The sequence below is a fragment of the Phyllobates terribilis genome, unplaced genomic scaffold, assembly GCF_046119375.1.
Source record: "Phyllobates terribilis strain yellow unplaced genomic scaffold, ASM4611937v1 Scaffold_5__5_contigs__length_657084704, whole genome shotgun sequence".
NCBI lineage: Eukaryota > Metazoa > Chordata > Amphibia > Anura > Dendrobatidae > Phyllobates > Phyllobates terribilis.
In genome coordinates, this window is record NW_027362765.1 from 519,012,726 (window position 1) to 519,029,418 (window position 16,693).

General features: G+C 39.2%; 1 protein-coding gene across 1 annotated transcript in view; it reads left to right on the forward strand.

Moving 5' to 3' along the window:
* The window catches only part of LOC141271314 (uncharacterized), a 147,225-nt gene that overhangs the window by 32,581 nt on the left and 97,951 nt on the right, over positions 1 to 16,693 (forward strand). Inside the window, exons 3-7 of the mRNA XM_073681427.1 lie at positions 2,894 to 3,379; positions 11,142 to 11,183; positions 11,281 to 11,346; positions 14,733 to 14,771; positions 15,168 to 15,754. Coding sequence (XP_073537528.1) covers positions 2,894 to 3,379; positions 11,142 to 11,183; positions 11,281 to 11,346; positions 14,733 to 14,771; positions 15,168 to 15,754 — 1,220 coding nt within the window. The remainder of the gene's footprint in view (positions 1 to 2,893; positions 3,380 to 11,141; positions 11,184 to 11,280; positions 11,347 to 14,732; positions 14,772 to 15,167; positions 15,755 to 16,693) is intronic.

The window sequence follows — 16,693 nt, forward strand, 5'->3', positions numbered from 1 at the left end:
CCTAAAGCGCCCCCTACCGGTTTTATAGGAAACTGTTTTCTTCCAAAAGAGACTGTCGCACTTTACCCGGTCACAAGTTGCACCGTGACCGGAGGAACCAGAAACAAGAATGTTATATATGAAAAGTTTATTGCTGATGATATCTATATGATGTTTTCTATGTTTATGTTTATGAAAAAAAAATTGTATGTTTTGGATGTTTTTTATATCTTACAGCCCGAGGACGTGCTGTGATTTACCAGGGGGGAATGTAGCACCCTGAGGACTCGGCTGCTACAGGGGTATTGCGCCTCAAGCCAGAGGTGTGATATTCCACTCCCGGGTAAGGATGGAGTGTGGAGCTGAGCTCAGTTAGCTGCATGCACTACACACATCCCATTTCCGGGGAACAGACCGATGGTACTCCCACTAGAGAAATGTGCAGGTACGACAGCGTCTGTCCCTGGCTGGAGTGGGAGGGGGGTGGAACATCCCAGTAGTGTAGGGGCAGATAGGGGGAGCAGCCTGGGTAAAGCTAGGATCTCATTGGGTGCTGGTCACCTGAGCTCACACATAGAGGGAGTATATAAGGTGGGCACCATCTTAGATCAGGGTCAGTCTGTGAGACGTCAGTCAGTCTGTCAGAGTGTAACCTGAGAAGCAGAGCAGAGGAGAAGAGAGAGAGACCCAGAGGCGCAGAGGGGACCCCAAGAGCCCATAAGAGAGCTAATAGGGTGAAGGGTCGGCAACAGGGTACCGGATCCCAAGCTGGCAGAGGCTACAGCACACCTTAGCCAGGAACCGGAGGTCGTGGGCAGGATCTGCCACGATCACCCACTAAATCCACCCGGAAGGCAGACCAAGAATAGGGTCAGGGAGCCCAGAGGAGGCTTGACCAACAAGAGGCCCGAGGGAGCCGGACTTAGGTGGATCCCTGGTGGGAACGGCCAGAAGAAGGGAGAGACAGAAAGGAGCTCAGGACCACACTCCGGAGTTGCCTGGGAGTTGACCGAGTCCAGGACCTGGTGGATGCAGCACGGCTTGGGTGGTCACTGCTGTACACAGTGACCCGAGCAACACCAGTAAGTAAAACCCTGGAACTGCATTTTATGCCTCTGAGTCTCCTTGCTGCACCTTCACAACCACCATCCTCCACGGCTGACCCCCTGAGGCTATACCCCTCCCGTTGGGGGTTATACTACCTAAGCTGCACTCACATCATCAGCCTCAGTGGACCCTGCTGCAGCGGCGGCCGTATTGACCGCAAATCAACGGGTGGCGTAGTCGACACAAAAGAACATCTAGTAACATCATAAGGACTGCCACACACTGAGCTTGACACCCTGGGCACGGACCGGGTCACAGCCACTCGGAGACTACAACCCCCATCTGATCCGGCTCCGGGTATCCCCAACAACACTGGCCCAGGGGGCGCGTCACACAAGCAAAGTGCAGCTCCTGCTCCCTTACTATACACAGTGATGACTGCTGTGTATAGAGGAGGAAGTGCCGTCATCAGCTGCCATTAATGCATACATATTGCTTCTTTAGCGCTTTGTAGATAGCAATGGAGAAGACACAGACGGTAATAAACAGTCTGTACCTTCTCTATGGTGACTCCGGCTGTCTCTGATACCGGTCCCGGCTTCCACAATTCACAGTTGTGCATAGCTGAGGCTCCTATGCAGTAATGTTTTAGAAGGTTACTGCAGAGTAGGAGCAGGAACGCCCAGAAGTTTGAAGTCTAAAAGAACTTATTGTACATGAATCCCACGATTATTTTCTGGACTTTGGCACCCAAAAGCATATTTTGTACCAGATGTGTGAGTCTACCTTTCCTTCATGATACTACAATCATTGCACAGAGGGAAGTTGAGTTTTGCCACTATGACCAGGAGTCTTTTTGCTGGTGTCAGTGAGGTGAATGAAGAGGATGCTATCTGTGTGACAGCGTGGCAAATCAGGGATGTTCATGGGCGGAGCCGATTTGAAATGCCGAACAAATTCGCTCAACATTAGTTATAACACAGATTTCAATGATGTGTCACTTATCAAGCTGTGTGCTGTTGTTTCCACACAATGAAGGTTTTATTACTGGGACATTACCATTGCAGTGACTAGCTGGCAGCTGAGCAGTGGTCAGCAGCTCACTGTCAATAGACAATATAAATACATAGCCTGGGGAGGACTCAAATGAGAGAATATAGTCATTACAGCAGGGGGTCACAGCTGATTCTTTTTGTGAGGTAAAATATTTCTCTGCCTGTTTTTAAACAATGTTTTACTTCAAAGAAAGAATCATTGGCGATCACATGCTATAATGTATATATCTGTATATTTTTTTTCTTTCCCTCAGGCCAGGAGCTGTGGTATGATCAGACCATGTCCCTGTACGGTCAGACACAGCCATTACACAGTACACAGCAGGGGCACATTTATAAGATTATCTCAGCACAGGGACATTTTATTTAAATACATTCAATTGTGGAAGTTATTAATATTCAAAGATCTATTGATTAAAATAAACTTTTATTCATGGGAAAACCCCTTTAAGTGTGAAACCACTCTACCACAAAGGGCTAATGTATTCTATATTCTTAAAGGGGAACATAGAACAACCAGCCAGCACACCTTTTTCCCTGTAAAGCAGATTTTGCCAGGGAAAGCTGTTGCCAGGCATTTCCATTTTAAGTCTCCTACATAAAGAAATGAGTATTATATGAATCCATTTAGAAACACAAATAAATGACATATAAAGCTTTGCTGTAATCACTTGATATTATAATTATATATGAACTTGTAAAGCTTGGATTGCTTGATATTTTGAGTTAAAATAAGATATACTCTATGTTAAAAAGATTCAGCCTCTTTAGAATAGATCCTAATTGTTTAATCACCCTTTTTTCTCTCCTAGGTGTACTAATATTTCATGAACTTTTTTGCTATGATTCCTACGTCATGTCACCACCAAATCCACAAAATCTAAAGCAAAGTCAAGTTGATAGAGAGATGATTGAGAAAATTGTGAAACCTCTCGAGCAACATGGGTTTAAGTGTTTACTAGGATCTAGAGATATTACTGACGGTGATGTCATAGCAGCATTAAGTAACCCGATGACCATCATCCCAATTACTATTATTCCGGTCTTTAAGGACAGCACTTTCTCTGGACTTCGGGACCTTCTTATTAGACCTAGTTACCTAAACAGAATTGTGTTTATTTGCTTCGATTCAACACCCATTAGACCTAAAGTGGTTTCTAGGAACAGCTTTTCAATCAACATTGATGATCCCTTTCTACTACCAAAATTAATCAATTCAATTGCAAGAAAATGCTCACAGAATCCACTGTGTGACCGGAAAAGCAAATTTGAAATGTCCAGAATGTGCAGTGATCCTCGTAAGTACTCGTAATGGAAAATTGGATTCTTTACAGCCTTTTATGTAATTTAACTGTCATACATCATTTATTTATGTGATGCCATGGCAATAAGAATTTGTGGGAAGTTATCTACTTTCATCAAAACTTTTAAAAGGAAATTCAAGATTAAGTAATTTTTTACCTTTCCACTGGATATGTAATTAATGTTAGATTGACGAAGGTCAGACTGCAGGGTTCTCCATGATCACTAGGATGGGGATGCCAGTTACTCTTGCTGTACAACTGTGACAAGGAGGACATTAAATTAAGAATAGTTGAGCATATGTCCTGATACTCCGTATAAAGTATATGGTAGCAATTTAAACAGCCCAAAGTTGTGCAAAGCAATGGACCTTTGTTGTAGTTCTCTGCCCAACAGTTGGCAAGGAGCATCATTGTAATGGCCACTAAACTTAAAAGGAATTTGTCACCACTTTTTTGCTATGTATTCTGAGCGCACCATAATGTAGGAGCATAGACTCTGATTCTATTGATGTGTCATTTACTGTGCTATGTTTTGTTTTTTTCAATACAATCAGTGTTTTATCAGCAGGAGATTATCACTATAGGACTTAGCACTTTCTCCATCCATTTCAGCAATTTTACTGCCCCCCAGACCTCCTTGCAGTGTCTGCCGGAAAAATGCACAAGTTTCTCATTGACTTTCATTATACTCGTTACTTGAGTCGGGCCCCTGAGCAGTCCGACCTGCTCGATTTGAGTAACAAGCAAAAGAGCATTTTAGTGCTCGCTCATCACTTCCTATAATATATAAAATGTTTTATAAAGTGACAGTTACATTTTACTTAACACTATTGATTCTTCATTCACAATATTGTGAGGGTCGGGCAGTCTGGCTCCCAACGTTTATGAATTAATTGCATATCCTACCAATATGCCATCACTTTCTTTGATTGAAAAATCTATTTAGTTATTTAACAATCAGTGACAAAAGTGTATGACATGGTAGGATGACAAATCCCACACCCCGAGGTACATTTTTTCTCATGGTGATGTCACAAGTGCTGTCAGTAAAACTGCCAATATATGATTATTATGCCACGTTAAAGGCCAATGGACAATAAACACTCTGTCAGAGTAATAGTGATGGAAATAATGTATTGGAGTACTGAGTATTCCAAAGAAAAATGCAAGTGATCAAATGATCATTGCTTTAAAGGGGTTGTCCAGGACTGACATATTGATCTATTATATAGGCCATTAATAAGAGATAGGTGGGGGTCCGACAGCCGGCACTCAGCTAAAACAAAAAGTGGAACAAAATGCGATCAAAAAGGCGAATGTTAATAAAAATAGTATATATAAAAATGTCATCTTGTCACGCAAAAAACAAGCTGTCACACATCTCTGTCAGCAAAAAAATAAATAAGTTATAGCTCTCAGAATAAAGCGATGCAGAATAATTCTTTTTTTTATAAAACAGTATTTATTGTGTAAGAGTGCCAAAATATAAAAAAATTATATAAATGTGGCATCGCTATAATCGTACTGACCTGAAGAATAAACCTACCTTATCAATTTTACCACACACGGAACGGCATAAAAAAAAATTTCCTGAATTGCTGATTTTTGTTCATTCTGCCTTCCAAAAATCTAAATAGAAAGCAATCAAAAAATGTAATTTGCCTGAAAATGGTACCAATAAAAATGTCAACTCGTCCCGCAAAAAACAAGCCCTCACATGACTCTGTCGGCAAAAATATGGAAAAATTATAGCAATCTAAATATGACAATGCAAAATCTAGTTTTTGCAATAAAAAGCGTCTTTGAGTGTGTGACAGCAGCCAAACATAAAAAAACAAAATAAATCTTGTATCGCTGTAATCGCACCGACTCGAAGAATAAAGTTGTCTAATCACTTATACCTCACGAGGAACGGCGTAAAAAAAAATAAAACCAATATTTCATCTGCTGTTGATTTGTTCATTCTGCCTCTCAAAGATCGCAGTATGGCTCGACATTTATCCTGCGCTCTACATTGAGCACTTACACCGGGATTTCCGTGTAAATCTCTGATATATGTGGTTCAGATGGAACCCCTGGTGGAAGATTCCTTATAATGAGGTAGATGGAGGTACTGTTTATGCTCTCTGACCTGTGATTCAGCATTGTCTGTCTTTTCAGGCTTTCATAAAAGCGCAGTGCACCACAGTTTTGTGTACTTCTGAAAAGCAACACACCACTGAACAGAGACCAAAGGGAGTCCAGAGTAACTCTGCTGCCTCATTATAGTGAATGGATCCCTCAGAGGTTTTATCTGAGTTATGTCGCTCAGAGATTTAGATGGAGACCCCGATGTAAGTGCTCAGCGGAGAGCGCCGGATAAGTATGATCCCAAACTTTATGTAAAATGTTCCCATTAAAAGCGTCAACTCAATCCACAAAAAAAGCAAGTCCCCACTCAGGTCTGTCATCTGGTAATGGAAATATAGGGGGGCTTCCACATTACCACTAGTACAAAGGCTCTGGAAAAGCGCTATGGCTCCTTGCCCCCCAAAAGAAATTCAGCAAATTCTGCACTCCCAAATCCAAATGCCCCCTCCCTTCTGAGCCCAACAGTTTGCCTAAACCACATTTAGCGTCCACATGTTTGACATTTTTGTAGCGATCACAGCCCGTCTAATTTACAGGTGCATGTCTCCAGAAGTACGAGCTGGGCACTACAACGTACTGGGCACTACAACATACTGGTGACTACAACATACTGATCACTACAATGGCAGTTTAGCAGTTTACAATTTTAACTCAGAAACATCCACTGCTGCTTGTTTCTGAAAAACACCCATGGAGTCACCATCATCACCACAGCTATAGGTAAATTCCCAAAGGGGTATAATTTTCAAAATGGGCTCACTTGAGGGGAAACTCTGCTTTTCTAGTCCTTGGGGCTCTGTATATGGAGTCCGCAAGGTATTCCAGGAAAATCTGTGCTCCAGGAGGCGAATAGCGCTCCGTCCCTCCCGAGTCTCGCCGTGTGGCTAAGCAGTACTATACAGCCACATATGAGGTAGTTCTACATTCAGCAGAAATTGTGGGACAAATTTTTATGCCATTTTTACCCATTTGACAGTGTGGAAATGAAAAATCTGGGGTTAAAACAAAATTTTGGTGGTAAAAATGTAATTATTTTTTCTTCACTTTCTTCAAAATTAAAAGTTTTAAAATTGCAAAATTTTCTAAATTCTTGCCAAATTTCAGTTTTTTTCACAAATAAACGCAAGTCATATTGAAATTTTTTTACCACTATCATGAAGTACAATATGTCACGGAAAAAATCAGAATCAGTGGTATCCGTTGAAGCATTCCAGAGTTATTACCTTATAAATTGACATTGGTCAGAATTGAAAAAATTGGTCTTGTCAAGAAGGTGAAATCAGGCTTCGGAGTGAAGAGGTTAAAGGGAATCTGTCAGTAGATTTTTGCTATCTGACAGCACCATAAGGTAGGGACAGAGACTGCGATTCCAGCGATGTATCACTTAATTTACTGGGTGCAGCAGTTATGAGTCACAGTTTTCTCTGCTGCAGATCTAGCAGAGCTTAGTTGTTGAACCTCCGTCCACACCACAGCTTTCTGTGTACATTGTATAGTGACAGAGCTGCTAATCAGTGCTGGAGATGTGGTTGGACTACCCAGCATGTGCCAAGTTGTCCTGTAATGATAATCTGCTGCTGATAAAACACTGATTGTATTGATTGTATTGAAACAGAAAGACACAGCACAGCCCAATAGGGTGACACAGCACTAGAATCAGGGTCTCTGCTTCTACATTATGCTGCTGTCAGATCACATAGCATAAACCTGGTGATAAATTCCCTTTAAGTTCCATTGTGGAACAGAAATTAAAAGTAAAGTAAAATTTAATTTAAAAAAATCTCACCAAAAACTAAATAAATTAACCATTTTTCTCTGCCAACATACATTTTAAACTAACTTCCAGACAAATAAAATAGCCGCAATATATATTCTGCCACAACCCAACTATCATCTTGCAGTGTATATATAATATCTTGGTCCAAATATATTTGGAATTTCATAGTCGTAATGATACAAAAGAATGTAGGAATTGACTTAAGACACTTTAGATCTCTATGGACAAGTTATTACTGCCATCATTTTATGGAAAAGATACACATGCAATTGTCTTCATATACTGTACACCGCGTGCAGAATTATTAGGCAAATGAGTATTTTGATCACATGATTTTTTTTATACATGTTGTCCTACTCCAAGCTGCATAGGCTTGAGAGCCAACTACCAATTAAGTAAATCTGGTGATGTGCACCTCTGTAATGAGGAGGGGTGTTGTCTAATGACATCAACACCCTATATAAGGTGTACTTAATTATTAGGCAACTTCTTTTCCTTTGGCAAAATGGGTCAGAAGAGAGATTTGATGGGCTCTGAAAAGTCCAAAATTGTGAGATGTCTTGCAGAGGGATGCAGCAGTCTTGAAATTTCCAAACTTTTGAAGCGTGATCACCGAACAATCAAGCGTTTCATGGCAAATAGCCAACAGGGTCGCAAGAAGCGTTTTGGCCAAAAAAGGCGCAAAATAACTGCCCATGAATTGAGGAAAATCAAGTGTGAAGCTGCCAAGATGCCATTCGCCACCAGTTTTGCCATATTTCAGAGCTGCAACGTTACTGGAGAATCAAAAAGCACAAGGTGTGCGATACTCAGGGACGTGGCCAAGGTAAGGAAGGCTGAAAAACGACCACCTATGAACATGAAACATAAGATAAAATGTCAAAAATGGGCCAAGAAATATCTTAAGACTGATTTTTCAAAGGTTTTATGGACTGATGAAATGAGAGTGACTCTTGATATGCCAGATGGATGGGCCAGAGGCTGGATCAGTAAAGGGCAGGGAGCTCCACTCCGACTCAGACGCCAGCAAGGTGGAGGTGGGGTACTGGTATGGGCTGGTATCATCATAGATGAACTTGTGGGACCTTTTCGGGTTGAGGATGGAGTGAAGCTCAACTCCTAGACCTACTGCCAGTTTCTGGAAGACAACTTCTTCAAGTAGTGGTACAGGAAGAAGTCGGTATTGTTCAAGAAAAACAGGATTTTCATGCAGGACAATGCTCCATCACATGCATCCAACTACTCCACAGCATGGCTGGCCAGTAAAGGTATAAAAGAAGAAAAAATAATGACATGGCCCCCTTGTTCACCTGATCTGAACCCCATAGAGAACCTGTGGTCCATTATAAAATGTGAGATCTACAGGGGGGGGAAACAGTACACCTCTCGGAACAGTGTCTGGGAGGCTGTGGTGGCTGCTGCACTCAATGTTGATCGAAAACAGATCAAGCAACTGACAGAATCTATGGATGGAAGGCTGTTGAGTGTCATCATAAAGAAAGGTGGCTATACTGATCACTAATTTTTTTGGTTTTTGTTTTTGCACATCAGAAATGTTTATTTCTAAATTTTGTGCACTGATATTGGTTTACCTGGTGAAAATAAACAAGTGAGATGGGATTATATTTGGTTTTTATTAAGGTGCCTAATAATTCTGCACAGTAATAGTTTCCTGCACAAACAGGTATCCTCCTAAGATAGCCAAATCAAAAAAAAAACCACTCCAACTTCCAAAAATATTAAGCTTGGATATTTTTGAGTCTTTTGGGTTGATTGAGAACATAGTTGTTGATCAATAATAAAAATAATCCTCTAAAATACAACTTGCCTAATAATTCTGCACACAGTGTAGTTACTATTTTATATAGGCACTCAGCTCACGCTCGCAGCAGAAAGCATATCATGATTATACACTGTAGCCAAATCAATGTACAATACACACTGCAGACAGACAATAAAAACAGATTTATTACCTCCCTATTCTACCCAGTTTATTAAAATTAGTGATATCTCCATTTTACATCGCTAAGTAAGTTCTAATTAATAGGAAAAAAATGTTTTCTATTTTCTGCTATCTAAACCTGGGGTGCATCTTATGGTAAAGTGTGATTTATTATGCGAAAAATAAGGTAGCTTATTAATAGACTATATACAATTGTGCTCAAAAGTTTACATACCCCTGCAGAATTGTTGCTTTCTTGGTCTTGTTTCAGAGAATATGAATGATAACAAAAAAACTTTTTCTCCACTCATGGTTATTGGTTGGGTGAAGCCATTTATTGTCCAACTACTGTGTTTTCTCTTTTTTAATCTTAATGACAACCAAAAACATTCAAATGACCCTGATCAAAAGTTCACATACCCCAGTTCTTAATACCATGTATTGCTCCCTCTAACATCAATGACAGCTTGAAATCTTTTGTGGTAGTTGTGGATGAGGTTCTTTATTTTCTCAGATGACTGCCCATTCTTCTTGGTAAAAAGCCTCCAGTTCCTGTAAATTCTTGGGCTGTCTAGCATGAACTGCACGCTTGAGATCTCCCCAGAGTAGCTCAATGATATTGAGGTCAGGAGACTGAGATGACCACTCCAGAACCTTCACTTTGTTCTGCTGTAGCCAATGACAGGTCGACTTGGCCTTCCGGGCTGATGAGTGCAAATTTTCCTCCAGGTTTTGCTGATAACGTGCACATTCATCTTTCCTTCAACTTTTACCAAGTTTCCTGTGCTTTTGTAGCTCACACATCCCTAAAACATCAGCGATCCACCTCCATACTTTACAGTAGGAATGGTGTTCTTTTCTTCATAGGCCGTGTTGACCTCTCTCCAAATGTAACGTTTATGGTTGTAGCCAAAAAGTTCAATTTTGGTCTCATCGCTCCAAATTACCTTGTTCCAGAAGTTTTGAGGCTTGTCTCTGTGCTGTTTGGCGTATTGTAGGCAAGATACTTTGTGGCATTTATGCAGTAATGGCTTTCTTCTGGCGACTCGACCATACAGCCCATTTTTTTTCTAGTGCCTCCTTATTGTGCATCTTGAAACAGCCACACCGCTAGTTTTTAGAGAGTCCTGAATTTCAGCTGATGTTATTTGTGGGTTTTTCTTTGCATCCCAAACAATTTTCCTTGCAGTTGTGGCTGAAATTTCTGTTGGTCTACCTGACCATGGTTTGGTTTTTACAGAGCCCCTGATTTTCCATTTGTTAATCACAATTTGAACGCTGCTGACTGGCATTATCAATTCCTTGGATATCATTTTGTATCCCTTTACTGTATTATACAGTTCACCTTCCTTTTCTCGCAGATTCTTTTGCTTTCCCCATGACTCACAATCCAGAAACGTCAGTGGCTGGATGAAAGATGCAAGAGTCTATCTGGATCCCAGAAACTCACTCAGCTTTTATGCACACACTCTGATTACAAGCAAACAGGCCACAGGTGAGGATGTTACCTTTAGTAGCCATTCAAAACCATTTGTGTCAAATTCTGTGCATATTATCAGGCCAAAATCAGCAGGGTATGTGAACTTTTGATTAGGGTCATTTTGATGTTTTTTGGTTGTCATTAAGATTTAAAAAGAGAAAACACAGTAGTTTGACAATAAATGGCTTCACCCAACCAATAACCACGAGAAGAGAAAAATTTTTTTTGTTATCATTCATATTCTCTGAAACAAGGCCAAGAAAGCAAAAATTGTGTCGGGGTATGTAAACTTTTGAGCACAACTGTGTTACCAAATTAATTTCAAATAACTACGTTTGAATGTGGTGTATACATTTACAGAAATTATATATATTTTTATATTTTTTATGTCCATTATAGTAAATCAAACCTTTACATTACATTCTAGAATCGACCATATCATCTATTGAGTCTGACATTGCAAGGAACAGTAAGTATTCTCAGCCCATTATTTTACAAGATTATTGCATGTTACTACATTGGTCTGAATAGCCATGAAATCGGCATTATTAATATGTGTTTTCCAGATCCTTTCAGGAGATCAGACTCTTATAGGTGTTCATTTCGAACAAGAGCATCAGCTACATCAGAAGGTAATATTTTCTGTTTTGTTTCTTTTTAGAAAATAAAAGAATAATCTTGATTTTTTTTAAGTAGTTGCTAGATTCTGCTAGGAAATTGGGCCTTAAAATATATTTGTATGTAGTTTCACTTAACATACATGATCAATTGTATGTTAAATCATGTTGTGAAGACCCGGGGTCCTCCGTGGGCGTAATACTACTCAAACAACACAGGGTGTGGGTAAACAGCGTGGCAATACTTTATTGAACCACAAAGATGACAAAAAACACTTAGAACAGTCACAGTAAATACCCAAGATGGTGCAACATTACACAGTCTCACTCTTCAGCTCCGCCCGCCTGGGATAGAACAGCTGCGACCTTGGGACTTACAAGGACAACTACCTCAATCAGTGGCCCCCCGCTTCTGGCGGGCTCCCACAGAGAGAAGGTAGCGGCAAGCTTAGGAAGCTAGCAGTCCATCGAGGTACAAGGCCAAGAGACCCGAGGGTCCCACCCTGGCCTCTCCGAGAGTTTCCATGGGGCCAGGTGACTGGTGGGTCCCTCCTGGCAACTCCAAACAACATACCCATGGGGCAAGGTGACTTCATCGTCCCAACCTGGTCTCCCAAATATATGCATGGTCTCTCTGATGGTCAATGGAGCAGATCCGTATCTTTCCAGTCAGGGCTATATACCCTTAGACTAGAATCATGTAGATTCCAAATCTGTGTCTCATTGGTTAAATCCATGCTTCCAAGTTGATGGTCTCAAAGAGTCTGTGTGTCCCCTTGCTTCTCCTTGATTTTCTGTCCCAAGTCTGACTGCTACAGAAGCACATGCCCCTTAAAATAGTCACAGTTGTCCTTGCAAGTACACATTCACAGGTAAGGGGTTAGGGAGGGCAGCCTCATGTCTCATTGTTTGAGCATTTAATGCATTTGCTTAGTTTGTCCTCCTGTCTTGTGAGTCAATAAGCCTCACGGTCCACCAAGGTTTATTAACATAATTAGCAAGCATTCATTGTTTCCAAAGGCAGATAAGTCAACATTCAGTTTTATACAAATAGTTTGACTTTCTCGACCAGCCACAGAAATACACATACAATTATAAGTCAACATGAACACAATAGTGTATTTCTCTTGGCTTAACTAATCTGATTGTCTGGCTTATTAAGATTTTAAGCTGTATAGTCAAACACATGTCAATAACAGGGTTTTATGTGAAAATTAATTTATTTTTTAATAGATTTTCAAACAAGTGGATAAAAAAGTTTTAAAAGACATACAAATAACCTGTAAAAGCAGTTAGAACTGATTGCAGTCTCCATAGTGGTGGTTTCACACATACAGTGGATATAAAAAGTCTACTCTCCCCTGTTACAGTGCCATGTTTTTGCCATGTAAAAAAAAATCATACCAAGACGAATCATTTCAGAATTTTTTTCCATCTTTTAATGTCAACTACAATCTGTAAAATTCAATTGATAAATAAACAGAAATCTTTTTGGGTGGAAAAAGTTAAATAAACAACTGAAATAATATGCTTGCCTAAATATTCACACCATTAAAGGGAAATTATCAGCATGAAAATGCCGTCCAATCTGCAGGCACGATATTATAGAGCAGAGTGAACTGAATACATTGGTATATGGTTGTGTGGGAAAAAATTCAGCATAACGTGTTTTATTAATGTAGCAGGGTTGTCCGGCCTTACACTACAAACCTGGAGTGACTGCAGATTTGTGAATCCTCACATCGCACGCACTACGTGCTGTGACGATTCTATAGTGCCGACATAGGGAGTAGACGGCCATGTGACTGCAAGTATATAATCTGCATACTTCCGGCCACAGTCCGATTACATGTGTCCAGCCCTTGCTCATTACATTTGCATTGAGATAGGCTGTGTACTTCTATTCGACACGTGACAGCATATATGCAAATCACATACTTGTGGTCATGTGCCTGCTGCTCTCGGCAGCGGCACCAGAGAATCCTCACATCGCGCAGCGCAATGTTGATATGGAGGTATGCTTGAAGTCATTTGCATACTGAGAGATAAAACTCATCTACGTCTTCACCTTTTTAGTAGAGGCCTGAAGATTTTGTTGCAAAATTGATTGATGTTTGGAACTGTTCATTATTCCCTCCATCTTGTCTAAAGCCCCAGTTCCACCTCCTGACAAATCTACACAAAGTGTAATGCTGCCTCCATCATGCTGCACTGTAGGTATCAATTTTGGTAATGCACAGTGTTGGCTTTGGGCCAAACAAACCTTTAGGAGCTATGGTTAAAATTTCATCCTTGCACTCATCATACCACAACATATATTCCCATATGCTTTTGGCAGACTTCATGTAGGTTTTGGCCAGGCTTGGATGTTTTCCTTTGTAAAGAAAAGGCTTCCATCTTTGTACCCTACCTCACAGGCCAGACATATGAAGAACACATGAGATTGTTGTCACATGCAGTACACAATCAGTACTTGCCAGAAATTCCTGCAGCTCCTTTAATGTTGCTGTAAGCCTCCTAGCATCCTCCCACACCAATTCTCCTCTTATCTTTTCATTAAATTTTGAGGGACATCCAGTTCTAGGTAATGTTATTGTTGTGCCAAATTTAAGCCCCTTATTGATAACCATCTTCACCATGTTTCATGATATATCTAATGCCTTGGAATTTTTTTGTACCCTTCTCCTCACTGATAACTTTCAACAGTGAGATTCCTTTTGCTATAAAATGCAAATAAGAAAATGTCAGGAAACTCCTACAAGAACAACTAAATATTATATGGGATTAATCAGAATCACTGTAAATTATGGTAGCTGTGTACTGACAGCTATTTAACATGAGTTTAAATGTGAAATGCTAATTCTGAGCACAACCACATCTCCAATTATAAGAGGAGGTTCACACTTATGCAACCACATTATTTTAGTTTTTCTATTTTTATATACACTATAGCATTTTAGCTTTGATTTTTTTTTTTGCACTACAGTACAAACAATCCTTTTTTATTTGTGTGTTTTTTTTCTTTTCTTTTTGGTCTCTATTTTTGGTCCATTATTATCTTTTTTTCCAGTTATTTTATATAAGCTTCTGTACAGAATTGTAAAAATCCCTTAAAATATGTATAGTAAAAAATTTTCAAACTAAAAAAAGAACGCCTCAGAGAAAACAATTGTTTGTTACAAGCCAAATAGTGTCACAAAAATCGGTCTATGAGGGAAGTCTTACAGGAACCCACATTTACTGATTTCAACATGATTGCAGCTATTAGTTACATCCAGAAGTGAGTTTAAAAATAATAATAATAAGCAAACCAGTTGTAAAATTGCACCTCATATTAAAAAGTCCTTCTACTTGATAAGTTTATATTTTATTGTCTCGTTTTTTTGTTTCCCTTTATTAAGCACCAAACTCTTCTGCCTGTTTAGAAGTAGCAAGATCACGTAAGTGTCTAAAAGGTTTATATAATAGATGAACCTTGTGTGGGATTTTTGTTTTGTCTCCATCCTATACATTTTACCTAAACAAAACAATACTTTTCAAGTCCTAAATAATGTTGTACAGTACAGTACCCTACACTATGCTCATATAAAGCCACCATACAGTGCCTAAATAGAAATATCATGTAGTCTAAATAGAATTGTCACAATTGTTTGTTTGAGCTATATTTGCATTCATGGAAAATACATACATGGTATATACAGTATTTGTTTGTATATTATCGTCCATGAACCTTTAGTTTTCCGCTATCACTTTTGGACATTTGTGTTATATTGTTTCCAAATTTTAAAATTTTTTTTACTAACACGCCTATTGATTTTTTTTATGATTCTCAATAGGTGGAGATGTTTCAATTGAATTTACAAATGATTTAATAAATCCTGAAGAACTTTTCATTTGTTGCTACAACAGCAATGAAAATATTAGGAACTCAGCAGCCAAACGTCTGACAAATTTAATTCAGAAAAACATTGTAAACTTTTGCAGTGATGACCATTTACATTTACAAAACTATGAAAAGCAAACCAGACTCTTGATTGAAAAATACGATTCAGCGGTCTATATGAAGCTGTATTTCTGGATTTTGGTTGCAACATTTTTTAGAATATACAAAAGCGATGACCAGAATTTAAAGAAGTACATGAAAATTCTGACATTACCCAATTGTAAAATCAGCAAAAAACCATTTGATCAGCTCTGTCAACAAGTTTACCATTCACTTACTTTTTCTCTACTTGCTAAGATGAAGGCATGGACAAATAGACTGGACCACAATAATGTCTATGTTAAGAAATTTGAAAATTGCCTCTCAATGATAGACGTTGAATCGTTAAATAAGGAGAGGAAACCAAAAGCCGTGATTAAGAATATAACAAGCCTACCATGGGATATTAAGCATATCATCATAATTTCCATTGCAGAAAAGGTATGTAAGAATCAGAATAGATATCATTGAAATAGCAACACTAAAAAGGAAAAGTTATGGAATTATGGAAATCACAGGATGGATAGATAGGTCAATGACATGCAAATGATGAAAAAAATGTAAATAAAATTTTCAAAAAATATTGATTTATTCTGTATCCAGTATAAGCACCACGTGTAGAAATCCCCGCACTTACATGCCTTGGCTGTTATCAATCAGGTTATTAATAGCTGCCGCTCACTTCCTCTTGATTACTTATATGTTCGAAGTCGGGGACAGTGACGTCAGCACTGATTGGGCACCAGGCTCATGTGTCATAACAACTACCGGGAAAGCGAGTGCCGACACTGCTGGAATGGCGCTGGCATGGGAGATGAGTATAAGTGTTTTTATTTTCACGGGGGCAAATATTCAGATCGAGAAGGGGGTGTCCTAGTAATGGTCAACCTCTTTAAGACTTTATTCACACATCAGTATTTTTGATCAGTATTTCATCAGTATATGTATATGCCATAACCAGGAGTGTCTCCAAAACACAGAACAGGTGACAATCTTTCAATTATAGTTTTCTCTGTATATGTTTCACTCCTGATTTTGGCATACAAACATACAAAATATTGACCAAATAGTCACTTGTGAATATTCAGGCCTAGGGCTACATTCCCACCATGAGCTTTTGGTGAGTTGTGGATGCTGTAGAATTTATACATTTATTATTTAAATTAGGTTCTTTGCGGTTTTTCATAGCATTTTTGTGGTACTATTTTAACATGCATTTTTATTGCGTTTTTGACGCTGCAGTTTTTGTCTCTTTTTGGTGTGTCATGCTTTAAATAAAGCTGCTTTGTTTTTGATACTTCCGGACATATTTGGCTTTGACAAAACTTTATTGATATACTCAGGTGCGGATTACAAAAAACGCATGGAAAACGTGCACTA